The sequence below is a fragment of the Colletotrichum tamarilloi genome (assembly GCF_030869305.1).
Source record: "Colletotrichum tamarilloi strain Tom-12 chromosome Unknown Scaffold_35.1, whole genome shotgun sequence".
NCBI lineage: Eukaryota > Fungi > Ascomycota > Sordariomycetes > Glomerellales > Glomerellaceae > Colletotrichum > Colletotrichum tamarilloi.
This window is the reverse complement of record NW_026849418.1, coordinates 323,776-350,038: the sequence shown is the minus strand read 5'-3', so window position 1 is coordinate 350,038 and position 26,263 is coordinate 323,776. Positions and strand designations below refer to the sequence as shown.

Below are 26,263 nucleotides of genomic sequence, written 5' to 3'. Positions count from 1 at the left end.
CGATCCCAATACGAAGTTCGCGAACATCAGGGATATCCATCGGGCTCAAATCGAAGCGGGTGAAAAGGAGGTTATCACGGCTGAATCCAGCGACTCTGAATGCCCTAGTGAGGCTGGCAGCTGTATTGTAGTGGGTGTGGTTGAGGATCAATAGTTAATAGTAATGAGGAGGTTGGGTTGTGATCCCATCGTTTTTGTGGTGCCAGAAACAGGGGGGTGCCAGGAAGTGGGTATGTTGACTTACTGCCTTTGACGCCAGAAGTATCAAAAGTTCGACTCCTTCAACTGCGCTCAACCTAAGAGAGACATTAAGGTAGAAAATTACTCACTTAGCATTCAGTACACGTCTAAGAAACTCTTTTTGCCCAGCAATATTCTTCTCGAACGCGATTCCCCCCTTGTATAAATCAAAGTGACCACCATCAACCCTCAACGCTTCTCCAAAAGGAGCACGTTTAACGCAGTCCTCCGCAGCACCTAAGGATGCTTCATTGTCCCATGTGGGAAGAACAACTAAATATGGGCGAGTGCTTTTGTGTATGTGTAACAGCGGCCGATTTATCATGATGTTGAGAAGAGACCGCCCAGCGATCACATTAGGCCAGTCTCGTCCGTCACCAGGCGATAAGCGATTCCAACCATCATAAGCCTCTTGTGAAGCCATGACAGCCGTGGTGGAACCATCGCTAATGAGGTCGACGTACTTCGGCTCCCTGGTTCCTAGAATATACGAACCGACGATATCAGCAGCAGCCGTTGTCGCCAGTCTCAAAGACCGGAGCAGCGGCATCTGCATCACACCAGCCAACCCGTCAACGAGCGGACACTGCGCTATACCGGCTGCCAGCTCGTGATCTTCGGCCATGAGAGCGGTGGTGTGCATGCCGCCAAAGCTGCTTCCCCACGCAACGATTCGTGATGAGTCGACCCACGTGCTCTGATCCGGCTCCCGAACCCACTTGATGACATCGCGGAAGTCTTGCAGCTCGTTCCCGACATCGAGAACGTTCCGTGGGAAGCCTTCGCTCTCGCCAAAGCCTAGGTAGTCAAATGTAACGGCAGTGTAGCCCTCGGCAGTGAAGTGGCTTGCGAAAGGGGCGAGGCCGGCGGCCTTGATGGCGCCGATGCCGTGGCCCATCACGATGACGGGTGCAGGGTGTTTTATTCCATCGGGCTTGTATATGGAAATGGCAATCTTTTGGCCATTCCGGCTAGACGTGATGAACCGATCTTCGATAGTGTAGCCCATGCTGATATCGTCTGAGGCTTCGTGACAGTGGAGGAGTCTCAGGTCCTCAAAAAGAGTCTTATGCGAGCTCGCGTTCGATGTTGATTAACGCGAGACTCATCCAGGTATGTCGTGGTTTCTTGCTCGGCGAACCACAGGGTCGAATGGCATCTCGGTTTCTAGGCATGCATAAATGTCGCACGACCATTTGCACGGACTCAATTGAGCCTCGGCTTGTTATGCGGAGGTGTTACATGGTGAGGGAGCTATCCTGAACCTAAGTGGACGTTGCAATTGCGGGGAAGTATCAGACGGAGAGCGGTTATTGCCCGCCGGCTTTGCTGTCCATCCGTCGATCCGAAGGATATAGGGCAGAGGATGTTTGGCGAATAGCATCAGGCGACTGGCCTAATACCTCTCCTTTGACGATTTTGGACAGCTTCAGTGACAATGTCTTCCTCGACTGCCCAGTCCGCGTTATCTGTGAAGCTTATCGAGCTGTTCCAAAACTTCAAAACGCCAGGCATCCTGAAGTTAGTCTTCCGGCGTGGGTGGCCGAGATTCGTTCTGGCCTTGCTGCTCGGTATAGCAACCCTTCGAAAGACCAATGGTCTCCTGAGTCAAGCGACTCTTAACAACTTCACTCAAGATAACTACGACTGGCGAAGGGAGCTCGTCGTAGTTACCGGTGGATCTGGAGGCCTTGGAGACAAGCTGGTGCGCAAGCTGGCCAAGAATTGTATCAAAGTCATAAGTCTCGATATTGTTCCGCCGAGAACTCCGCTACGTAAGTCTGGCCTGCGTTCTTGAACTATCTCTCATGAGTATTTCCGCTAAAGCTGCAGTCAGCGTCGAACGCGTACTTCTACGAAGTGGACATCACATCAAGCAAGTCGATCAAGGAGGTCGCAAGCCAAATCCGTCAAGATCACGGTGACCCTACGGTATTGGTGAACAATGCAGGCGTCATGAAGATAGCCTCGATTCTAGACGAGACCGAGGAACAAATTCGTCACGTTTTTGACGTCAACATCATTGCCAGCTTCCTCCTGATCAAAGAATTCTTACCCTCGATGATCCACAACAACCATGGCCATGTCGTCACAGTCGCAAGTATGGCGAGCTTTGTGACGGGCGTACACAACGTGGACTACTCATGTTCCAAGATGGGCGCTCTGGGACTTCATGAAGGATTGGCTCAGGAGATCAGACATCGGTATAAGGCACCGAGAGTGCGCACAAGGTGAGCAATCACAAAAATGACAAGCTAGCAAGCTGCAAAAGACTAATTTGAGCACGTCAATAGTATCATTCATCCGACCTACATAAAGACAGCCTTGATCGAAAAGGTGCACAGCTCGGGCCCCTTCAAATCAAAGATACTTGAGCCGGAACCAGTTGTAGATGCCATCTTCAAGCAGATTGTGTCTGGCCGTAGCGGCCATGTTTACTTGCCAGGGGAGTACGCCAGAGCGACGGCGATACGCGCTTGGCCTTACTGGCTTCAGGAAAGTCTCAGAAATGCGCAGAAGGAAACACTGTTACATTAACCCCAAGGAACGGAACTTGAGCTTGTGCAAAGGCTTCGACGGTTGAATTCGCAAGAACAAATTGTCCCACAATCCATCAGCTTGCCAGCATTGACCATGAGGAGTTGAAACCAATTACTTGAATTAATCGCTAGTTTTTTTTACTAATAATCCTGCAAAGATATTATTCCAGGTATCCAAATGATATATAGCTCTGGCTGACTGTAAGGTATCACTTTTCGTGAGCCACGTCAATGACTTCCATCTTGTGCAGATGTCTCATTTCGCAACTGCACAGTCGTCTTGTACGACTTGAACTTCCTCGCTGGGACGCCCTTTGCGAACATTTCGTCAAGCTCTTCGTAGGAGCGACCGCCAGTCTCAGGCTGGAAGAGCCAAAGATATGCCAGGGAAAAGAGACACAAGCCACCGAAGATGAAGGCAATCTTGGCGCCGAGGTTGGCCTTGTCCGGGTTGAACATGTACGGGATAACGAATTGCCACATAACGTTGATGGAGTTTTGCGATGCATATCCGATGGCGACGGTCTTAGCTCTCAGACGAGAGGTCGACACTTCGGCAAGCAGAGAAAAGGCGGTAGATCCGATGGAGACGTTGTACCACCAGCTGTAGATGAGAATGAACGCGACGGTTCCTTTGATCATGGGCTGGCTGGTGCCCGTTCCCAATCCGCCTGTAATCAAGAGGAAGACTGTGAGAATGGCCAAACCGTAGAACGTAAGATTTCTTCGGCCGACTTTGTCAATCACAGCGGCGGCCATCAAGTTGCCAACAATTGACAGAACGGGCTGAGCAATTTGAAGCTGGTAGCTCATCGAAGTAGAATAACCGGCGAGCTGAAGATAGTCTAAAGAGCGAATTGTTAGTATCGTTGCTTTAATGAGGAATGATGCCTCGAATATAGAGTTGTGAGAAGGCGGGATACTGACAAGTGAAATAGCTGGCAACAAAGGCGATTCCGCTGAAGCTCTGAATGCATAGAGGCATGATGCTGATGATGGTTCTCCTCAAGTTTGACTTCTTGAAGCACTCCAGGTAGGTGACACCGTCTGTTTCGGCTTTCACTTCATCCAATGTACGCTCAATAAGAGCGAGTTTCGCTCTGCCCTCATTACCAGAGTGTCCAAGTCTCCCAAGACTCTTAAGGGCTTCGTCCTTCTTCCCCTTGGATACTAGCCACCACGGAGACCTAAGGTAGGTTAGTCAATTCAGAGATGTATGGTCTGCGCAAAGGATTAGGAACGTACTCAGGCATGAACGGCCAAAGAATTGCTGAAACTCCAGCAAAGCCGAATTGGCAGCAGAAAACGGTACGGTAGGCCCAGCGAGACTCGACGGTGCCAGTGTAGTTGATAACAATGAAAGCAACGAGAGGACCAATTCCGTAGGCAACACCAACTCCGCAAGTGAAGATACCGCGGAGAGCTAGCGGTGTAATTTCTCCAATGTAGCTTACCATGATAGTGCCAACAGCACCAACCATGAAACCATTTAGGAGCTTTCCGGCAAAGAAGACTGGGTTGGTCGTTGCGATGAACTCAATGGCAACGGCAATGAAGGAGATGACGAGGGCGAGGGCCAGTACTTTCTTTCGGCCAATATAATCAGCGAGCTCGGCGGAGGCAATCGACGAAATCACGGCACTGCAGGATGAAGTTAGTATTACTTGCATAATACCGTAATCGTCAAGTCTCAGGCTTACGTGGCGATAGGTGCACCGCTAAAGGCAGACTGCCAGATAGCTGGAAGGACATAGTCTCCGTTGAATTCGTAACCAAAGTCCTTGCGAAATTCGGGAATCCCCACAACCGCACCTGCAGCCTGAACGTCGAAGCTGAGTAGGATGATAGTCCAGCAGGCGTAAACACACCAAGCACATGCCCATGGGTAACGGACAAACGACTTCCAGATGCCCATCTCATGGTCTTCAAAGTCGGCAGCAAGTGCTAGCTGAGAGTCGACACTGACTTCGAGGTGTTTGGCATCATGTTGGGAGTCAACCTTTTCGGCTGCATAGCCGTCGTCGTAATTCGCCATGACGCAGGATTATTGTCTCATGGATGGTGAGTCAAAGAGCGAAAAGAGAGTGGTGATTCTACCTTGTTCAGAGGCCGGTGCCGGTGTGGGTTACTGTAAACAGAGATGAGGGTTGTTGGGGACTTTTAATACATGATTCGAAATCATCAAGCAACCGCACGAAGAGACTTTACCCCAGGATCATGGCGAACACAGTTTTCCTGGGGTTTGGGGGCGCTTGTGGAGAAGGGGCCCAACGGCGCGGTTCCTGGAAACCGTTCGACCGACATTTACTATGACAATGTCCCCGTGGGGATCGATTTATGCGGAGGTGGTACTGGGTAAGATTCATCCAAGAAAACCACATTGCTTGACTTGGGGTTCTAAGGCTCTGGGTTCCTCTTTGGTGCTAGGTCGTCATCCGTGAGGGGTTCGCCGGTGGTTCGCATTGCCTATTCCGGATGGTCCAAACTGGTTTGAATCAGGTGTCAGTTAGCTTCCCCGTAATTCTTCACACGAATCCTTGGCCCTCCCTCTCGGCAAATATCTCACGCGAGCCTCGAGCTACCTATTTAGAGGAAGTCGAGCGGTTGAATAGAGTCCGTTTTCCAGCTGACATCGGGCTTTAGAGTTTGGGTCAATAATACCTTAGCTGGCTTCGGTAATCTTATCCGTTCGCAACCTGTTGAGAACGACCTTAAGAGACGACAACATCCAAACATCAGGCTGCGATCGTCTGACCAGGTCGGAAGCCGAGTTCCGAGTTCAACATCAAGTATTACCTCTGGCCCAAGTCCGACTACAACCGAGCGCCTTTATCTATCCTCCATGGCATCATCAACGACTCGAGGTGCAGCAGCCCTCAATGCATTTCCGTCAAAACCGCGTGTCTTCATTCTGACCGATATTACCAACGAACCTGATGATGCAGAATCCTTCTGCAGATATCTCACATATTCCAATCAATTTCGCACAGAAGGGGTAGTTGCCGTCACTTCAACATGGCTCAAGAACAAGGTCGCGCCGCAAAATCTCCATGAGATTGTCAATGCATACGAGAAAGTAGTTGATAACCTCAACGCCCATGCCCCTACAGACTCCCTGTACCCGTCGGCGCAGAGCGTGAGAGACCTGATCAAGTCTGGTCCTCCAGTAAGTAATATTCGCCTCCGAAATCGGCATATGGTTTTCTGACAGAGCGATTCCTCAGGTTTATGGTATGGAAGCAGTCGGTGACGATATACCGCTTAGTGAAGGAGGTGAACTTCTTCTCGAGCGATTGACGGCTCCCGTAGAAGACCCTCTCTGGGTTCTCGTCTGGGGCGGCGTCAATGTGCTTGCCCAAGTCCTCAACAAGATCCGTGACCGGCCGGATGCAGCTAAACTGCGACAGAAGCTGCGTGTCTACACGATTTCTGATCAAGATGATTGCGGAGGCTGGATTCGCCAACAGTATCCCGAAATCTTCTACATTTGCTCCGTTCACGGCTGGAACCAATACCAAGCTGCCGCTTGGACTGGTATTTCGGCTCCTTGCTCTGGCGATGTGGGTGGTCCCGACGACTCGAAGGTGACTCACGAATGGGTCAAACAAAACGTTCAGATTGGTCCTTTGGGCGCCGCGTACCCAGATTTTGAGTTTATTATCGAGGGGGACACGCCCACGTTCCTTTATCTCATTCAAAATGGTTTGGGCGTTCCAGAAGAGCCTCTGTATGGATCTTGGGGTGGCCGCTATATCCCGGTGAACGTGAGCTCAAAGGGGCTTTCTTCTAGGGGTCATTTTGCAGACGCAATCGACACTGTAACAGGTGTAGATGGCAAGCCGCACAGGTCCAATCAGGCGACCATCTGGAGGTGGAGAAATGCTTTCCAGGACGACTTTGCCGCACGTATGCAGTGGACTTTGACGTCCGATTTCAGCAAGGTCAACCATCATCCCGTCGCGGTTGTCAATGGCGATTCCGACCTGACGCCCATTCATATCGAAGCCGATGCCGGAGGCGTGGTTACTTTCGATGCGTCGGAGAGTTACGACCCTGATGGTGACCAACTCAGCTTTAAGTGGTATCAGTACCGCGAGCCAAGCTCACTACAGACTTATCACGGACTGGAGGTGTCTGACATTGAGATCAAGGCTCTCAACGATGGGGGAAGTAAGGTGGAGGTTAAGATTGCGCCGGCAGAGAAGTCTTGCATTGTGGTCAGAGAAAAGATTCCCCTGGAGCGAGGCCTGCCGCTGCACTTGATACTGGAAGTCACGGACAGCGGCTCGCCTGCTTTGACGAGCTACCGCAGGGTGATATTACAGCCTATCGATAGAGACTTCGCAAATAGAAAGTAGACAATTGGGATCTGTAGTCTAACAAAATGCAGAATTATCAAATCCAAGATTTTTTGGATAATCAGTGGCTTTGCAGTCTTCAAGTGTGACCTAATGCATCAGCCATAGACGCTCTTCGGGAGTAAAGCATGTGTATCTCTGCGGCGGGAGTATGGGTTACAAGAGGACCATTTGGTGACCGGAAGGTTGCTGTCACTAGCAATATGTTGAACTAAAGAATGAAATCTAGTCAATTCTGTTCGTAATCATCATGTGATCATATACCCACCTATCCGGGTAAGCAAAACCGGAGCCCGATCGGTGTAAGGCCGGCTTACTCCGGCCGGCGACTGTGCCGCAAAGGTGCCAATGTGCCGGATCGGGGCCCACATTCTCCGCAAGTCCGCCTACGGTATTCGGGCTCCGCCGGCTTTCAGAAGCTAAGTTTCAGCCAACCCCGCTTGAGTCTAGGCTTAAATTACGTCTTCGCCCTTGCTCCCTCCTGAACGGCGGCGTCGGGTGAACTATTTCACTATCTAAGCCACCTCAACAGCCTGGCATTTGGTGGTTCTCTCCATCTTCACACTGCTAGATCCCCATCACTGAAATTCACCTATCGAAACATCACCACAATGGTGCGCTTCGCCGCTAAGGATATTCCTGACCTCGCAGGCAAGATCATCCTCGTTACTGGAGGCAATATCGGCCTCGGCAGGGAAACAATCACCCAGCTCAGCAAGCACAAGCCAGCCCACATCTATCTCGGAGCTAGAAATGAGTCCAAAGCATTGGCCGCAATTGAGGACATCAAGAAGACAGTGCCAGACGCGGCCCCCATCTCGTTCCTGGAGATCGACCTGACGTCATTTGAGAGCGTCAAGCGTGCTGCTAAGGAATTCCAGTCGAAGTCGCAGCTCCTTCACATCCTCATGAACAATGCCGGCATCATGGCCTGGCCGCCCGGTGTAACAAAGGAGGGCTACGAGATCCAGTTCGGCACGAACCATATGGGACATGCTCTTCTCACCAAGCTCCTCCTGCCGACGCTGCAGCACACCGCCAAGGTCGGCCCCGATAAGGACGTGCGCATCATCTCCCTCTCCTCGGCGGCCGAGAACTGGGTTCCGAGCAACCTCTACAACTTTGACGACTTCAAGACCGACATGGCCTCCACGGGCACCTGGGCGCGTTACGGCGCGTCCAAGGTGGCAAACATTCATCACTCCAAGGCCCTTGCTAAGCGATACCCTGAAATCCGCTGCATCTCAATCCACCCAGGTGCTGTCAATACGAATCTCGTCAGCGGCCCAATCGCCAGCTACCCTCTCGTGAAGCCAATCGCAGGCATCGTCACCTGGCTTGTGTCAACGCCCGTATCGAAGGGTGCGCTGAACCAGCTGTGGGCCTCGGTCAGTCCGGATGCCGAGACGGGTGTGTTCTACTGGCCTGTGGGTGTGAAGGGCAAAGACTCTAAGAACGCACTGAATGAAGAGCTCGCAGAGAGCTTGTGGAAATGGACGGAGAAAGAGCTAGAGCCCTATGTTTGAGGTAGTGTCGCCACCAAGGCATGTGAACTCAATTTGAGCAACGCCGTCGCGGGACTTTCTGTAAGATTGTATCCATTCAAGTCCATATGAAACACATAATGTCATTGTAACAATTGGTCGTAATTTGACTTGTCATGTTTTGAGGACCTTGTTCATGCTTCAGCCCGCCACTCTGCAGGGTCTTTTCGAACCGTACTTACCGCTGGAAATGTTGATCACACACGATCGTCTTGATAGCCTACAGCTGATACTAGCAGTGCGAACACACCGTTCTATCCATAGGACTGGAAGGACATGCCGGAGCGTAACTCAAATCAGAGCATTGGATCCTAATATGGAATAGGGATGTGAGGCTGTCGGCACTATCGAAGGCCGCAGACGACCCCTGTTGGGCCCCAGTCCCAGAACCACTGGCGCGGTGCTGCTTGTTGGAGTCCAGACCTTCGACAACCCACTTACCGGGGTCCCCAATTGGCTTGATGATCGTCCGGAAACCTCTTGCCCTAGAGTTGATTCGTGGACTTGCCGCAGAGATATCCAAATTGGGTTTGCTCAGCTCTGCTAAAGATGGAAAAGTTGAGCCTCGGCCGCTCAAATAGGAGCGCAGGTAATCGCCACGCCCGCAATCGGTATCTGTCACTAGCACAATTTTGCCGGCGGTTACATACTTTAGCTGCTTCTCGGTCGAATGGTGTCACTGCACTGGTCCACGGCCGAGATCTGATTATCATTGTGGGAACCGTCGAGTCCCAAATGGGGAACGAGCTGATGTTCAGCTCAAACTTCGAGGCCCTAGACCGTGGTCCATCGTCAGCATGGAAGGTGCAAGCGGTCATTCGGCGGTGCTTGAGGACTGCGACGCGATCACAAGATATATCTGTAGCTTCTATTCCCTGGTCGTACCTCGTCTAGAGAATTGATATAAAATCAAGGGGAAGTCCTTTTACGAGATATATCTAATAATCTCCTTATCAACACAGTCCTGGCATCACTTATTCTCAACAATGGCCGATCAGCAAGAGCCCATCTTCACGCCAGCCAGCGGCTATGAGTCGTTTATTTACATTTACAACAAAACCAAAGTCGATTTTGCACTTGACCGGTCGAAAGCCATTCTAGGTTCTTGGGCCAAGGGATGCCCTCCAAATACAATCAAAGCCGGAGCTGAAGCCTTGATTCAACTGAACGACAGCTTTGGTATGTAACAAGACTCTATTCTGGCTACTGGCAATGATTGAGAGCTGATAATGCAATGTAGGATTCTCGGGCAGCCAGGGAGAGGTCGTGTACGAGCTGTACCACCCTTCTGATCCTGACAATGCCCTCTCATTCAAAGTAGAGTTCTGTGATCCTTATGGCAGATGGAACGACAACTATCTGCGGACGAAGTCGAGCAATCCCAAGTTGGTGTCTTGCCAAGTGCTGGACTACAACCTCACCGGCCACCCCTTTACAGGTACTATTCTAGTCTCCGGGTCCGCGCCGTCTCTCTCATTGTTAACAAACTTTTCAGGCCATGTCGAGGTCTACTTGGCCGAGAATTCGGCAAACGAAATGTTTGATGACACCAACTCATCCGACGAGATCAACAGTGACGTTCACGCAGCCTTCGAAATTGGATTCAATGGCCCACTTGGTATCAAGATTCGAGACCCAGTTCATGAAGACATTGCCATTGCCGCCTTCATCGCATCCAGGATGCGCTTCCCTAAGGGAACCGAGTACAACAATCTCGACGCCACCCAATGGGAGTACATGCGTGGTCTCCTTTGGAGCGATGACCCGCTATGTCTGTTATTCGAAGACTCAAGAGAGAGCAACAGCGAGCTGGCACTGGGCGAAAAGTTTCTAGGAGACTTCTACGCCGGCTCTCCTAGCAGTCTCACGCAGAGGAGCCACTTTGGAGACTTGCAATTCTTCCACGCAATGGCCGCCCAATCGAATGAAGATCCGCACGAGACCAAGGCAAACATGCTTTCTTGGTTGGAAATCATCTACAAGCTCGCAATCGGTATTCAGAATGTGAAGGAGACTGACAGCCTTGCTGGCCGATTCCCGACCCGTTTCTCCAGCTACTCTGATCCCTCTGGAGACGCAAGCCTGAGACAGCTATTCTTGGGCAGAACGCCTTCTTACCGGAAGGCAAACATATCCAAGCGTGCCTTTGGTCACTGTCTACATATGGTTCAAGATTCGTACGCGGTGGGGCACACACTGCGTCGCCTGTCCAACCAAGGAGATCTGGATGGCAGAGATAGCGAAGGTGAGAGCCCTACGAGCCACATCCTGATATCTCACGCTGACTTACCCGTCACAGGCTTCTTCAGGTTCAAGCCCGGCAAGTTTGCTAGACTAGGGCCTATCATCACCTTCCACACCTATTCTGGCCAATCCAAGCGCCATGCGCACTATGATGAGTCCAAGCAACCCCGAAGCCCCAGGGACCTCGACTCCTTTAACCACATCATTGGCGCCCGAGACGCCATCGACAAGTCCATCAAGTTGATCAACTTTTATGCGCAAAAGACGAAGTGGGAGGATGGAGTGCGCGACTTCTTTGCCAACGAAGTGTTTGTGCTAGACTCGAATGCCACACTCAGCAACCCTCAAGTCGATGAGAGGTTCGGATCGCCAGACACGAGCAGTCAGTCGACTTTGGGGGCTGACAGGTTGGCTGATGAAGAGTATCAGATGGGTATGGAGAGGAAAATGGCAATGCTGGAGAGCGGCTTGGCATTTTCTGAGCGTGTTTCTCTTGAGCCCCGGTCCAGGTGCTTGGGTCAACTCTCACACCGATGCACAACCCCAATTTTAATGTTCTTAAAGTTGCTTGTTGCCTTCATTGCGATAGCTTGCGCAATGTTCTTGTTCAGGGGGTTCAGTTGGCTTGAGCCATATCACTGAGGCCACTATGTAAAGGGCCAAGCTCACGATTTTCAATGTGTAACTAGCAGAACCTATTGATAACACATCAAAGACCTGAAGGACTTCGAGATGGTTCTTCTCCGTTTCGTTCCTAGTGTTGTGGGCTTCGCAACGATCTTAGAGACTCGGCAGCAATACTTGGTGACTAAGGTAGCATGCTTTTAGTAGCTCGATGACTTTTCACGGCTCCCTTTTTGTCTTCACTTCGGGGAATAGCTCGTTTCAATTATCATGGTGTCTCTATGTCGCCACTCAGCAACAAATTCAGCTTGTTGTTATTGTTATATATCATAACGCGATTCAAGACCCATGGCCACAATTGCCTGCCTTGTGCGCAACAAGGTTTTCTCAACTGCCAGTGCCACGCTTCATCTTTCAAAGAAGCCAATTGCTTAGATTAGTTCGGGTTTATGATTGCCGTGGCTTCGCCTTCCCATGACACCTCAGGCGATTCCTCCCACCGGCAGGAAACAAAGTTTTTGAGGTAACTTATCCAAATTACAACTTCGTTTTGAGTGTTTGGTATGGGCATCTATTTCAATTGATGAGTCAACATCTCATCTTGGCTTACTCCGTAATTGTCTGAGTAGCCTGCGTGATTATGAATCTTTGGGCGGCGCAACTAATACTCCGTACAGAGAAATGATGGAAATGGGTCAAGTCCCTGGGAAGACATTCCACAGCCACGGAGGAGATTCAACCATAAATACTGGCTCGCCACCTTATATTCATGCCAAACTATCCGTACAGACTAAGTTCGGAATACTGTCGAAATCGAAACTGTTCTGTGGAACAGGCCCTTTGCTCTTTGTAAGATTTCCTGCGCCCCATCTCGTACACTAGTACTCACACCATCTTTCCAAAGCAAAATGAGATTTTCCTTGTTGCTCAGCATCTTAGCTCCACTTGCCAGCGCTGATGTCGGCACTGCTGGTTCTTGGTCCGTACCCTATTTACCAACCAGGTGTAACGGCAATAGCCGGGATCAATTCCCTCCCAACGACTTATTCGTTTCTGTTGGTGACGGACTTTGGGACAATGGGGCGGCATGTGGAAGGCAGTATCTAGTACGGTGTATCAGTTCGCTTCCGCTTGCCTGCAAATCGGGTACGATTCAGGTCAAAGTAGTTGACTTTTCCAACAACCCCGTCGGCAAAAAGTCAGCTGATGCTACCATGCATCTTTCAACCAAGGCATGGGCAGGAATAGTCGACACCTCAAAGGGTGCGAACAAGGTCAATATCGAGTTTCAGCAAGTCTAGTGGAAGGACGCGCAACTTTCTAGAGCCATAAGAAGACTCGGCAAATGGTCTAGGAAAGATTGCACTTTCGTGACGATGAAATTACCGTCATTCTGTGATCGATAATTTCAACACAGCTTTAGCGAAAGGCGGATATCAGTAGCTCGTGATTGGAAATATGAAAAGGCTTGATCCTCACGGAGTGACTCGTCATATGCCACAGGCGATGCATCCACGCGTATTAATGCTACGGCCCAGCGCATAGCATCTTGCCTCCAGATCAGCAAACCACATCAGTCCATTTGTACCGAGACGAAATTGATGATAGAAAGAAGCAGGCGTGCCACATGAGTGCTCAGCAGGAGCAGCATTGTTATGAGAGACAGGTGACTGCGACAGGATGCATGGATGTTGTCTTGGATGAGGATCCTGGCTCCGTCCATGCAATCAGCGAATGCTGTTGAAGGATTGGGCAGGCCGGGATTAGCATGCGGTACACCATATCTTCGCTGCGGAGATTGCAATGCACCCTTCGGCAATTGCTGTGATATACGTAGTGATATGCGAGTATCATGCTACCCTTCGAATCAGCACTAACAAAAGGCCTTTGGGAAGTCATAAAGCACTTGTGGCTAAAGTACTCGCCATCCGAAAAACGATGCCCTTTGACAACATTTACATGGATAAGGCCGGGGAAAAGGGCAGAAATTCAGGAACATTCACCAGTCTGTGGGGTCCGAGGAAACACGGCAGCGGGCCGTGGACTCGCTCTCGGACCTCCTCGTCGCAAACCGGATCGCCTCCCAGTCGCATCTCGGTCTGGTAGGCAACAACTTGAGTGGTTGACAGTGGCCGCTACGGGTCACACCGACTAGGCACGTCGCTTTCGGAGCAGCGCGGCCGAATAGGGCTTCCAGCTCCGGGTGTGTGGGAGGCTAAAGACATGATTTGAGGCAACTATCTCTTACGGTCTATTCAGACTTTGCTCTAGAGATAGTCTCGAACAATGGTGATACTACTTATTTTTGATGGTTGGCTTCGTTCTACACTAGCTCGATGCTTTCCATCGGCATTTGCAAATGCTGTGTTCGGAGAATTAGGAAGCCTGACCAAGATGCACTAACAACCAGTAGCTCATAGTCATCCTTGTTATGTTTACGCGAGTTCAGACGATGCAACATTCGACACAACTGTTCCTGGCTCCGGATCATGATGGGGGCCAGCAGACCTCATGCCTAGACTGCCCCTGAAAGCCCAGCATTTGCGGTGTAACCTGGCCACGAGTTGCGGTCCACAGTCCGAGTCTCTGCGTTCTTCATTTGTACACTGTGATGACATGCCAACTGTTCCTATGTTTAGCTGCACGTTCGTGTCAGTCGTAAGTTGATGGGTCTTTAACTCTCCTTTCCTCGCGTGGCCAGCGGAAACGTTGACGAAATCGCGATGGGTGGAGAAATTGTTGATGGCCGTTGGAACATCTATGGTTCTAGCGCGCCTTTGCGAGAACTCCTGTTGGACAAGACCCAGTTACCGCGTGCGTGCTTTGACGTGGCTGTGGACCTAGCTGTTATGGCCCCCTTGTGGATAGTGACGATCTCCTCTGCCCTTCGTTTGAATTAAGCCATGGGTACGCCGCAGAATCCATCCACAATAAGCCTTCCGATGTCTTGTTTCGGTCAATGATCGACCTGTCAAGTCGTCTCGCCCAGGGGCCTCGACGGGACTCAAAAAGATGAGGCCCATTCAACTGCCAAGTTCCGAATCCTTCAAGCCAGGACCTCAAAGACTCCGACCCTCCTTGCGACCTCTCCAGATTCGCTACCACCAATCGCTGGTCCCCGTTGAAATTGACTCGTGGAGGAGAACAAGATTTAGGGAGATGAATCGGAACCTTTAATTGTGAGGTGCCCCAAACCGGATCCCGTCTGGATCCCGCGTTATCGTCTTTTCTGTCTTTCCACATTTGACTCGATTGCAAGATCGACGCAGGACGGATCATGATAGGACCAGGCGGCGATGCGCCCATGGCGCTGGCCGTTCTTTGGGGCTTGACGGGTCTTGCTTTCTTCTTCGTGCTGCTGCGATTGTATACTCGACTTGTCATCCTTCAAGCCTACGGCGTAGACGACCACTTCTTCAACCTTACTTTCGTGAGTGCCATGGTTTACAGATAACCAAACACAGCTGCTTCGCAGACCTTGGCTGACACTTTCATACTCAGCTCCTCTTCGTCGCCTACGATGTCATGCTCACAATCTCCTCCTTCTACGGCTTTGGCAGGAATATCCTAGAACTTGAGATGGACAACGTGCCAAAAGCGATTTTATACGAGGCAATCGGCAGCACAATCCTCGTATCCGCCATCGTCGTGTCCAAAGCCTCCCTAGCACTGTTCCTCCTCCGCCTTGTGAACACTCGCCTGCACCAGGTTCTTGTCATCGCCCCCGTCGTCATTTTGTTCCTCATCGCCTTGGCCTCGCTTCTCGTCTTCTGGTTCTCGTGTACGCCGATCAACTTCCTGTGGGACCGGCTGATCCCCGACGGAAGCTGCCCGATCGACCCCGGCCCCATATCGACGGCTGCGGGAGCTTGGAGCGTCGTCGTCGACTTTTGGTACGCTGTTACGCCGTGGGCGTTATTGTGGAACGTTCAGATGCCGAAGAGAGAGAAGTTGCTCATCAATTTGAGCATGAGTCTGGGCGTCATGTGAGTGCTACCCGCACTGTTGAAGGCATACACCTTCGACATCGGCAGGTTGGAGTGACTTGAAGCTAATGTACATGATAGCGCTGGCGCATGCGGCATTCTGAGAGCGCTGCAGCTCAGGAACCTGAGCAGTGTGAACTTTACCAGTAAGTCACCCTTACGTAGATCTCGGTCCTGCACTCCCTACAGTTGCCCTCACGTACCACCATATATACTTATCGTTAACACGAACACCCAACAGAGGACACGGTTGCCTTGATAATATGGCATGCGGCAGAACTGGCAGTAACTCTCGTCTGCATTGGAATCCCCGTGTGCCGCCCCCTCTTCAAGGGCTGGCTCAGCAAGTGGTCATCCCGAAATGGCAGCAGGCCTGGGCCATACACCAGAGACATGACCGGATCCAACTTGGGGTTCGGTTTGAAGACGATCGGCGGCACCGACTACACCGTCAGGGTCGGGTTGAAGACGCCAGATTTGGATTTGGGAAGCCTCGCGGGTCGAAGCGGCGAGGGACGATTCGGGAGTGGCACGAGGTCTGCTGGAAAGGGCTTCGGCGACAACGAGAGCGTGGACTCAATACTGGGTCCGGATGATCGATACGGCCAGGGGCGGAACGTTGATATCGAAAGGTATTCCAGTGAAGAGGGGAAGGGGGGTAAGCAAAATATTCACGTCTGGGTGAAGTCGGAAGTGGTTGTCAAGTCGACAGCAAGAGACTAAGGAGGTACACGAAATTCTGAACAGATTCAATTCGTTATGCGACTTCGCTTTCCTCTTTCAGGTCTTCAGTTGCTCGATGCACCTCCACTGGACAATAGACACTCGTCCCTATCGACGATGCGAGCATGTTTACGTCTCAACCTAGCGACTGACTACGGTTGTTTTTGTGATCATGATCCTCCCAGTCCGTGGGCTATCCAGGCCCCCTCGCTCTTCGCCTGTACTGTCATCTGAGCTCCTTTCCGCGTTAACCTGAGTAGTCGTAGTCCCCATGTTGTAGCTATCTCGACCTCCTGCGGACTTCATGTTCCTCAACTCCCACGCCAGATGCTCTTCGCTTTCCGACATCTGCTTGAAGCCGTCGGATCGAGCGCTGTGTTTATTGTGTAGCCCAGCCGCGCTATTGCCAGTGGTATTGCCGCCAGTCGCATTCGAAGTCGCTCCGTTGCCGCGTCGTTGACTTTGTAGGCTGAGACCCAGCACTCGACCAACCGTACGATCGAAGACGGGACGGAGCATTGGGCTGGATGCCACCATGACAGCGATACCGGCTTGCAAGACGCCGCTGACGCTGGCTATGGCGAAGCCTTTGGTGACGTTGATGAAGTCGATGTTGTAAGCATAGTAGAGTCGCACACAGGAGAAGACAACCGTGCTATCGAGTATGACGAGATGATCAGCTCTTCTTCACGTACAGAGGGATTTGCTAGCCGCCACATGTTTTTTACCGATCACTGTGAAGAAAAAGAATTGCCGGCCAAAGACTTACATGAAACCGGCGCAGAACACTCCATATAGGGCAATTTTGTGCGCTCGTCGAACCTGCAGCTGGGCAACAAACTTGATCGGAAGCCCGACAATAATGATATCAGTGATGACATCGAAGATCGCTACCGCAGAATACGCCGTGGTATGGTTGCCGCAGGTTCCTTGCACGCTCGGATCCCATGCCATCTGTACAGGCTGACAGATGAGAAATCCTATCAGAGCCGTGTACAAAGCCCAGCATACCGACAGCGCCATGGCAATCCAGGCAAAGAGCCGGAACGCCGTCGAGTGACCAAAGAAGATGCGCTGGAGCATCCAAGTGATGCTGAGCTTGACGAAGCCCAAGGCCGCGGCGTAGAGGACTTGCGTGGCGAGCGATATTCGAAAGTAGTGGTACTTGTGTTCGTCGCTGAGGTTCCATACATCATGGCCTGCGCCGCCTACTACTACAGCTTCGGTTCGTAACATCAAAGTCAGTGTCCGCGCTCTCGTCGCCTATTTGAGCATTGAAGGGAATCCCTACATACCTAGAATGAAGCATGCTGCCGCACCATAGAATAACAACTCAACACTAGTTAGCGCTGGAGGATTGTCTCAACGTGCCTGATAATTACCTGAGCTGTGAAGTAAAGATAGTCCTCGGTCAAGTAGGGAATCTTCGTGATCTTCCGGGCCCAGACGCGGAAGACGGTCCAGCATGTGGTCAAGCAGAGCATCACCGACGCCGTGGCAACGAGAGTGGCCCCTGACGACGTGAGAGGGGGAAACTTTTCAGGGATGATGGTTGGAGCCGGTGTTGTGCCACTAGCCTGACGAACTCGGAGGGCATTTGGGCTTTCCATGACTGACGACAAAGAGAGGAAGATGAGAGGAAACAGCAAGATGTGGAAAGTCTGGCCTCAAAGGCACTTGAGGTCGGACTAGTAGGCTGGAGAGAATAGAAGTCTGTCAGGAACAGCCATCTTTCAGACTTGGACGAACAAAGGTGTGCGGTAAAGTCAACAATAACCGGGGAGAGGCATCCCAACTTTCCAAGTGACCTTGATTCTGATGAGCCCCTGCAACAACACGAGTGCTGCTCCAAAACGGAAATATCTGCGAGCGAACGCGACAAGCTTCTCCAACAGATTTCAAGGAGTTTTGATCCGCTGCCACATCTGCAGCGGTTTTCTTCAAGTCCAAGCTGCTGGATGTCGCATGTACTTCCCATGCTCACATCTTGCGGCGTCAGCGAAATCGAGATGCCTGCCTTCTGGAACTATGGGCATATGGCCTAATTTGCATGAGATATATCGGGTCTTCCTATTTCCGGCGGAAAGCATGCAATCATCGCCATTCGATTGGTCCGCATAGCGCAAACGAGCTGCAAAATCTGGTGATAACCCTTGTCAAGAGAGCATGCAATTTGTGATTATCGTGTTGGAAGTTTGTTTGCTTCTCCCATGCTGCATGTCGTTGGTTGTTAGTTGCTACAGGCATCAAAGAACCAGGTTGGTGGATTATCACGCAGGATTCTGTGGGACTTGGATATGTCCATGGGTAGGCAGAGTCCGCGTTACTTGATGCAGGAGAGACACGTCCGTAGCTGTGCGAGTAAATCTCTTGAGTAATATGTGTTTCTCAGGTCCACAATATTTCGATTTTCTGTGATGTTCCCGCGTGGCCATAGTCACCTAGCAGTGTAATCCTCAAACGGCTTAACTCAGTTATTGCTTTGTGCATCACGTCCGGGAATTTCTCATGCTGTCGAGAAAAGGCCGCAAAGGCTGTGCGGCGTGTCAAATTGATGCAAAGACGCGGCACAGCGAGCGGGATGCCGCTCATTCCCCAGGGGTTCGCGATCTCGGCTCGGTCGATTGGGTTATAAGACCGTCCGATACCCGGGATAGGACCATGATCTTTACGGAAGTTCGTCCGGGTCCGCAAAAGACCGGAACAGCCCCGGGTGCGGGTCCCTCATCTAAGCCTGCATCGAGCCGATGAGCGCTCCTCTTCCGAGGTCATTAGTGCGTGCTTTGATGCAACTATGTTCCAACGACTGTCCACAACGTGGATGTTTGCCTCCTTCAGACCCTAGACGGGCTGTTGGTTGTCCAACGCATCTACACACCCTCTGCTGGGGGCCTTGTATCCGAAGCTCTAGATTCGATGATACCTGGCATGTGGCGCGACAACAAACCGCAAGATGGGCTGTCGACGGGCCCGAACTGCATTCCGTCGGACCAAAGAGAAGGTGGCAATGTTATCGTCGGAAGTGTGACGAGATCCTGCCTTGTATAAGGAGTAAGCACGGCTCTGCCAATTCATGTCTTCGCAACTCCCGGCAACTCGTCGCTCAAGTCAGCCAGTCATTCTTTAAGGCACTCAAATTCCCGTCTAAGCCATGTCGTTGTGGGATTTCATCGTTGTCGGCGGAGGCCTTGCCGGCTCCGTCATATCCAACAGACTCCTCCACAAAGATCCGACCCTGAAGATCCTGCTGGTCGAAGCTGGGCCCAATGTCAATGGTCTCGAGTCTATCGCGTACCCAAACACCAGTACCGGTGCCGGGAGCGACATTGACTGGGCTTATACCTCAGTTCCGCAAGCCAACGTAGACAATAGATCGATCGCTGCGCCCGCTGGCAAGGCCCTCGGTGGAGGAACAGCCATCAATGGAGGTAAGTATTGATCAACACCACTCTACAACACATTTCATTAACCATCGCTCATCTTAGCTGCCTGGGTCCGCGGCCACACGGTTGACTACGACCTCTGGGCCGAAGAAGTCAGCGACAATCGATGGAGCTACGAGGGCCAGCTTCCCTACATGAAGCTGACGGAGAAGTTCTTCGACGCCAGCATCAACCCTTCCCAGCACGGTGAGAACGGTCCCATGATCGTCCAGGGCGTCACGCCCATGAACCGACACTTCCCCATGCGAAAAAAGCTGGCCGAGTCCCTCGAAGCTCTCGGTATCGCAGCGCTGCCCCAGCTTGACGCGAACGCCGGAAACCCCATCGGCTACGGAGACCTCCAGGAAAACCGCAACCAAGGGCGCAGACAGCTATCTTCAGAAACCTTTCCTTTGGACGGTGTCACCGTGATCACCAACACAATGGTCGAGAACATCCTCGTGTCCAAGAGTTCCAACAGCACCGCCGTCACAGCCGAGGGCATCCGCCTGCAAAACGGAACAGAGTACCACAGCCGCAAGACGATCCTCTCCGCCGGCGCCTACCGCACCCCTCAGCTCTTAATGCTTTCAGGCATCGGTCCCGCCAACGTCCTAACGGAGCACGGCATCGAGGTGAAGCTCGACCAGCCCGAGGTCGGCCAGAACATGCACGACCACATCCTCATGCCCACGGCGTGGAAGGTCAAGAACCCCTCCGAGGGCTGGGCCTACGAGTCGGACAACCCGCTCTTCAAAGAACCGCAGTACGGCCTCGGCAACAAGATCGACTTCCTCGCCACAGTCACCTTACCCAAGGAAGGACTTGCGGCGGCCATCGCTGAGGACGAGGGCGGCGTTGCGCCGGGCCCGGAGCATCCGCTCCTCCGCCAGGACCGCGCGCACGTCTCCCACACGCTGCAGTATAACGGCGCCTCGACCGACGGCTCTGCTGTCCTTATGCTGTCCATCGTGCTGATCGATACCTCGAGGGGCTCGGTGGGCATCTCGTCGGCCAACGTCAGCGACCCGCCCGTCATCAACCCAAACTACCTCAGCACGGCGGTGGATAGGTACGCCGTGCGGGAAGCTCTCAAGTTTGATACCCGGCTTCTCGGGAGCGATCTGACGCCCGTCGGTCGTGAGATCCTCGACGGCGAGCTCACGCCTGACACGCCTCTAACGGTGGATTCCCCTGACGAGGCGTTTAACGCGCGCGCCCGCCAGGTTGCAGGGTAAGTTCCTTCTCCCCCACAACAGTTCCTACCACCATTTGCTAGGAAGACAGGACTGATAGTTGGACACAGATCATGCTTCCATCCCAGCGGAACGGCATCCATGGGCAAGGTTGTCAACACGGACCTCAGCGTCAAGGGCGTTGACGGGCTTTTCGTCGCCGACTCCTCCATCTTTCCGGTTTCCATCTCTGCCAACCTGCAGGTGGCCATGTACGCCATGGCCCTCCAGGCTGCGGAGATCATTGGGGAGCACGGGAGCAAGTGTCGTCAGGTTCGAACCACGTTGTAATGAGGTGTCTGTGATGATGATATGATGTGTGAGATAGCACAACGACGAACTCTTAATACCCACGTCTTGGAAATGCGGAAGCTTCAGTCCTTGACCTCAGGCTGTGAGTTCTGACAGTATCAAGTCTCTCGGTGTACACTTCAGAGAGGCAATTTCGAGACCCAGAGTCTATGATGAGCATAGTGTCGTTCGTGCTGTATTACTCATAGTTCAAGTAATGGCCGATCTGATTGCAAAGCAGACTGCATCGTCCCGATACAATGTATAAGCGGAGCGGGGGAACCCTGAGTATCTAGATGCCAAAAGTCTAAAGCAGTTGTGAATGTTCGTTCCGCCGTGCCTACAATTCGATACTTCCTTCCAGCTTCCTACTTGTGTCATTTCATGCTTAATTTCTTTCGTGGTCCATGTGATTTATGGTGTCTGACTCGAACTCTATCGCTATATGAGAGATTTCTCTGTGGGCACATCGAACCATATGTTTCCGGGTGGTATATATGTAAACGTTTTGTCAGGTGAACTCCCTCACTTGTTACGATACCAACATTACTACAATATCTTCTCTTCTTGAGACTAGATTAGCGTGACCGTAAAGCGGGAGAGAAGAAAGAGACAGGATACTCATGCTCAACTGACAGAATCAACATGGGACTTGACTGAGCCCTCTTAAGAGCTGGAACCGGACTTGAGATTGAAGTAACTTAATTACTCAAGAGCGGAAAACGTAAGGAAATGCGCGACGCTCGACGGCCCCCCGCACAACGAACCGTCCCGACCTTGCATCGGCACGCCGCCCGGCCGCTTCAAGCCGAAGACGGGACGGAGAAGGCACTCACGAGTTACAAGTCGAGCTTGACACTTCCCCGCAGTGGCAAGTTTCCCCGCCATCGAGCGGCGGCGCACTGACCATCCCGCGTTGCGCCCTACATAGGTTGTCAAATCTCCTCATTGCTTCAACCAGGCCTGCTGGCGAAATGGCATCGCGTCACATTTCGGCTCCTTAGTCTCTCTGTGAAGATGGTAGGTTCGATCCCTACGTAGGTCGGTCTAACCTTTTGACTTTTTCACCAGTGCGCACACCCGTATTCCTGTTGCGCTTTAAGATTATTTTTTTAGACTGCTTCTGGCATGTTCAGTCACTTTTGTAGATTGCAGCAAAAAAAAAAAAAAGCTTTTGATCATAATCACTTCTACTTTTTCATCGTTCGTCTGTTCCACCGAGTTGCACCGTCAGCAATCTTGCTGCACCGTCACAAGCCGTCAGTCTGTTATCGACAGGCCATCCAACGCCCTGCAGTGACAGCAACGCCCTACTGCGACAGCCTGAGCCCGCGTCCACCCGCCGACAGCTGCGACGAAGTTCAGGGTCCAAGCTCCATCAACCAATCATTTCTCTCAGATAACCTGCCTCTGGGCCTCTGGGGTCCTGTCTTTTCCCCCAAATCCCACCGATCTCGGGAGCTCACCCGACGATAGCCCATCCTATCCGTTCCTGCTATCAAAAAAACCACCAAACCCAATCCAAATCCCACGAGAACCCTCACTCACACCGCAATCACCTTCTTCCCCTCCCCCAAGACCGCCGTACCACCAGCGTTCGTCGGCACCGCTCCCGCCTTCTTTGGTCGCGTGGCATTGCATTGCATTCGATTTACCCCTCACTTGAGCACTTTGGGACATATTTACCCTCGAAGAGAGCTCTCAATTGCGGGAGACAGACAAAGAAAGCTTCGCGACGATCCCCGTTGCTTCTCAAATTGCTTCACCACCAAAACACACCTCGAACCTCACGCCCGATATGTCGGCCTCACTCCCCGGCAGCCGCGAGCTGCCCGCCTCGCAGTATGATCTCAGCACATACATGGGCCGCGTGCGGCACAACCTGGGCCTCACCGACCCAAGGTACGTCCATACCCCCACTCCCAGTCGCGCATCGCATCGCATCGTCACGATCATGACTCCTTGCGCGTGTTTGTCCCAAAACCACCACCACCACCACCATACAAGCCTTCCTCCTCTGGCCTCACCAATGCTTCTACCACCATAGAACCAAGACAATCTACTGACATGTCTCCCCAACCAACAGCACCCTCCTCGTCGGCAGCACCGGTCTCGAGCAAGCAAAGTCCCTCCTCACCGACTACAAGCAGGGCAAGATCCCGACAATGACCCCCGAGCTCTGGCAGGCCAAAAAGGTCGTCGATTCGACCCTCCACCCAGGTGCGACGAGCCCATAAGAACAAAAACACACACTGCCTCTTTGCGACAAAGGGCTCGTTGCTTGTTTGCTTCTTCTTTTCCTGTTCGGTACCCCGGTGACTAACACGCGGCGCACTCGCGCCCCTCACCCCGTGTAGACACCGCCGAACCCGTCTTCCTCCCCTTCCGCATGTCCGCCTTCGTCCTGACCAACTTGGTCGTCACAGCTGGAATGCTCCAGCCCGGTCTCGGCGTGAGTTGAACCCCGAGTAGAAGCAGGAAGGACAGTTGCGGTCCTAACACAAGTTGCACAAACAGACAGCAGGCACAATCGCATGGCAAGTCGTGAACCAGTCCCTCAACGTAGCCATCAACTCGGCAAACGCAAACAAGTCCTCCCCCTTATCCTGGCGCAAGCTCGGCGAGTCCTACGCAATGGCCGTCTCCGTCTCCTGCGGTGTAGCCGTCGGCCTCAACAAGCTCGTGCCCCGGCTCAAGAACCTCACCCCCGCGACCCGCACGACGCTCACCCGCCTCGTCCCCTTCGCCGCCGTCGCCTCGGCCGGCTTCCTCAACGTCCTCCTCATGCGCGGCGAGGAGATGCGCAAGGGCATCGACGTCTTCCCCGTCGTCGCGGAGAAGACGCAGGCCGCCGAGACCAAGGAACAACAGGCTGTCGAAGGCGCCGCTGCCACCAGCCAACAACCCCAATCCCTCGGCCGCAGCAAGAAGGCGGCCCAGATCGCCGTCGGCGAGACGGCCTGCTCCCGCGTCTTCAACTCCACGCCCATCATGGTCATCCCCCCTCTCGTCCTCGTCCGCCTGCAGGCCCAGCAGTGGCTCAAGCAGCGGCCCCGCCTCACCGTGCCCGTCAACCTCGGCCTCATCCTCGTGACCAGCTACGCCGTCCTCCCGCTCGCCCTCGCCGTGTTCCCCCAGCGACAGAGCATCAGCGCGGACAAGCTCGAGCCCGAGTTCCACGGACGCGGCGGCGAGGGCGGTCTCGTTGTGTTTAACAGGGGTATCTAGATATCTCTCTATACTCTCTCTTGCATTCTTCGTTTGCTGTCAAAAGGCATCCCAAAGCGAAGTTCACATTGAGCGCAGGAAGAAATTCAAAGCATGAGCGGGTGGGCAGACGGGAACGTCACGAAACGCGGATGTTTCTGACTGTCTACGCGGTACAGGCAAAGGCAAGTCTTGCCGAAGCAGTCTGTCCTGCCTACTACCTTACCCCATGATACCGTCCATCTGCCCTGGCATATCTGTCGCAATCGCATCCGTCAGTCTGGGGGGCAAAGACTCAAAGAAAAAGGAGGGCAATGTCTCCTCCGTCCAACCACCCCCCTGACGAGCGTAATATGGGACAGAGAACCCGGTATCAGATCGGACGTTGGAAGTGTTTCACGCAGCTACAAAGTCATTCTTGGCAAACACCACGATTATCTCCCCCGTTCAGATTTTTTTTGAGCCGTGGCGCATGGTATAATGGGCATCAACTGGCTGTTGGTTTACATGCATAGCCTACGGCAATCTGTGTCCAGATGCACATTCAGGGAGGAACGCGTAGGACTTTGTTGTAGCCAGATGGACACAACTGTCCGCAATTGAAACAAGAACTTCAGATACGTCACGGGAAGTCTTCGTGATATTCAAATCAATCCGCATCAGCCAAAAGTCGGAACAAAATCGTGATAAAACATGGACAGCATGCGAGGCGGTATATAAGTGTGAGCAAGGCACCGCACCTGTCGACAATTCCCACCACCACAACATATGCTCTGCGTAAAGACGGAAAAACGTTATGCAACCGTGACGACAAGCAGCTAGCCAAACCCACCGGCTTTGACACCGTATTCTAGACCACGCCGCTTATGTGCTTCTGCACTTGTGTACTTGTGAGCGTGTGTGCCTTGACAGGCACGACGACACCACCACCACCTCGACAGTTCGAGAACGGGACAAATTACGAACTTGGCCTCAGAATCGCCATCAACGGGGGATCAAAAAGGAGGGGTGGTGGGATGACGGACGGGGTCAGCGGGGTTGCTTAGGTACTTACTTACCATCTTATCGAGGCTGGCTCAGGCTCCGTGTAGACAAAACCAAGACAGTTCAGTCCCGTTAATTATAGTCCATCGAGAGCGGCACATGTCAGACTTCTGATAGCTTCTACAATTGTTTCTTTCGTAGGTAGTTTGATAAGGGCCAGAGATCTGGGAATCATGGAAATACCCTCATGCTGGAAGCAGGCGTGGATCAGCATATCAACAACCTTTGTGTCCGAGTTCAGTCTGTTTTCTGGCCTTCATCCGACACCTCTCCAGTATAGCTCCTCCTCATCTATTTTACGATGAGACAGAATGTTGAGGATAGTGCGAGAGGGCATGGTTTTATCAAAGCTGTCCTATTATATTGCAATTCATGTTTCCTTCGCGAGCCCGCTACGAAAGCCATCTGTAGCTCTGGGTTACATTTCGTCCCCCGATTACGTGCATGCTAAAGGGGGGGGGGGGGGGAGACGAGCGTACCTGCGACGCAAGCACGGGTCGCGGGCTCTGAGAAGAAGGAAGAAGAAAGCACAGCGGCTCGACGGCATGTTTGCGTTCAAGGAACTGAAACTTTTCGGCCGTCAGTGGTGGCAGGTGGCAGCAGCACGATCTACCTGGGATAATGCATGGCTTGAGAGCGTCGAGACCGAGAGAAAAGTCCCAATTTGCTATTCAGGTCGGGTGCGGATGCTTCTCTGCTCATGCTTCTCTGCTCATGCTGGCACGATTGGACCGTCACCCAGCATCGCTTGTTTTGACAGGACGGTCGGACAACCCCCCATCAAAACGATGATTGATCTTAATGA

The 26,263-nt window shown here is 52.4% G+C and overlaps 12 protein-coding genes across 12 annotated transcripts; 8 read left to right on the top strand and 4 right to left on the bottom strand.

Moving 5' to 3' along the window:
* Positions 1-325: 325 nt before the first annotated feature.
* Positions 326-1,249, bottom strand: CTAM01_09244 (uncharacterized protein; the record flags this gene model as incomplete). Its single annotated transcript, XM_060525263.1, has 1 exon — positions 326-1,249. The coding sequence occupies one exon, from the start codon at positions 1,247-1,249 to the stop codon at positions 326-328; it is 924 nt and encodes a 307-aa protein (XP_060380207.1).
* A 429-nt stretch (positions 1,250-1,678) lies between these two features.
* Positions 1,679-2,778, top strand: CTAM01_09243 (uncharacterized protein; the record flags this gene model as incomplete). The annotated part of the gene is made up of 3 exons (XM_060525262.1): positions 1,679-2,015; positions 2,078-2,471; positions 2,535-2,778. The coding sequence occupies 3 exons, from the start codon at positions 1,679-1,681 to the stop codon at positions 2,776-2,778; spliced, it is 975 nt and encodes a 324-aa protein (XP_060380206.1).
* Positions 2,779-3,008: 230 nt separating this feature from the next.
* CTAM01_09242 (maltose permease MAL31) lies at positions 3,009-4,815 on the bottom strand (the record flags this gene model as incomplete). Its single annotated transcript, XM_060525261.1, has 4 exons — positions 3,009-3,625; positions 3,708-3,967; positions 4,026-4,421; positions 4,481-4,815. The coding sequence occupies 4 exons, from the start codon at positions 4,813-4,815 to the stop codon at positions 3,009-3,011; spliced, it is 1,608 nt and encodes a 535-aa protein (XP_060380205.1).
* Positions 4,816-5,622: 807 nt separating this feature from the next.
* CTAM01_09241 (uncharacterized protein) lies at positions 5,623-7,138 on the top strand (the record flags this gene model as incomplete). The annotated part of the gene is made up of 2 exons (XM_060525260.1): positions 5,623-5,946; positions 6,005-7,138. The coding sequence occupies 2 exons, from the start codon at positions 5,623-5,625 to the stop codon at positions 7,136-7,138; spliced, it is 1,458 nt and encodes a 485-aa protein (XP_060380204.1).
* A 611-nt stretch (positions 7,139-7,749) lies between these two features.
* On the top strand, positions 7,750-8,664 carry CTAM01_09240 (retinol dehydrogenase; the record flags this gene model as incomplete). The annotated part of the gene is made up of 1 exon (XM_060525259.1): positions 7,750-8,664. The coding sequence occupies one exon, from the start codon at positions 7,750-7,752 to the stop codon at positions 8,662-8,664; it is 915 nt and encodes a 304-aa protein (XP_060380203.1).
* A 1,004-nt stretch (positions 8,665-9,668) lies between these two features.
* CTAM01_09239 (uncharacterized protein) lies at positions 9,669-11,568 on the top strand (the record flags this gene model as incomplete). The annotated part of the gene is made up of 4 exons (XM_060525258.1): positions 9,669-9,861; positions 9,923-10,120; positions 10,178-10,927; positions 10,982-11,568. The coding sequence occupies 4 exons, from the start codon at positions 9,669-9,671 to the stop codon at positions 11,566-11,568; spliced, it is 1,728 nt and encodes a 575-aa protein (XP_060380202.1).
* An 890-nt stretch (positions 11,569-12,458) lies between these two features.
* Positions 12,459-12,851, top strand: CTAM01_09238 (uncharacterized protein; the record flags this gene model as incomplete). The annotated part of the gene is made up of 1 exon (XM_060525257.1): positions 12,459-12,851. One exon carries the CDS (start codon positions 12,459-12,461, stop codon positions 12,849-12,851), a length of 393 nt encoding a protein of 130 aa, XP_060380201.1.
* Positions 12,852-13,873: 1,022 nt separating this feature from the next.
* Positions 13,874-14,041, bottom strand: CTAM01_09237 (uncharacterized protein; the record flags this gene model as incomplete). Its single annotated transcript, XM_060525256.1, has 1 exon — positions 13,874-14,041. One exon carries the CDS (start codon positions 14,039-14,041, stop codon positions 13,874-13,876), a length of 168 nt encoding a protein of 55 aa, XP_060380200.1.
* Positions 14,042-14,827: 786 nt separating this feature from the next.
* Positions 14,828-16,259, top strand: CTAM01_09236 (uncharacterized protein; the record flags this gene model as incomplete). Its single annotated transcript, XM_060525255.1, has 4 exons — positions 14,828-14,980; positions 15,052-15,536; positions 15,618-15,682; positions 15,778-16,259. 4 exons carry the CDS (start codon positions 14,828-14,830, stop codon positions 16,257-16,259), a joined length of 1,185 nt encoding a protein of 394 aa, XP_060380199.1.
* A 141-nt stretch (positions 16,260-16,400) lies between these two features.
* CTAM01_09235 (uncharacterized protein) lies at positions 16,401-17,869 on the bottom strand (the record flags this gene model as incomplete). The annotated part of the gene is made up of 4 exons (XM_060525254.1): positions 16,401-16,914; positions 17,029-17,479; positions 17,555-17,591; positions 17,642-17,869. 4 exons carry the CDS (start codon positions 17,867-17,869, stop codon positions 16,401-16,403), a joined length of 1,230 nt encoding a protein of 409 aa, XP_060380198.1.
* Positions 17,870-19,410: 1,541 nt separating this feature from the next.
* CTAM01_09234 (GMC oxidoreductase) lies at positions 19,411-21,207 on the top strand (the record flags this gene model as incomplete). Its single annotated transcript, XM_060525253.1, has 3 exons — positions 19,411-19,687; positions 19,745-20,915; positions 21,006-21,207. 3 exons carry the CDS (start codon positions 19,411-19,413, stop codon positions 21,205-21,207), a joined length of 1,650 nt encoding a protein of 549 aa, XP_060380197.1.
* A 1,798-nt stretch (positions 21,208-23,005) lies between these two features.
* CTAM01_09233 (tricarboxylate carrier) lies at positions 23,006-24,435 on the top strand (the record flags this gene model as incomplete). Its single annotated transcript, XM_060525252.1, has 4 exons — positions 23,006-23,109; positions 23,294-23,427; positions 23,565-23,659; positions 23,725-24,435. 4 exons carry the CDS (start codon positions 23,006-23,008, stop codon positions 24,433-24,435), a joined length of 1,044 nt encoding a protein of 347 aa, XP_060380196.1.
* Between the last annotated feature and the right edge of the window lie 1,828 nt (positions 24,436-26,263).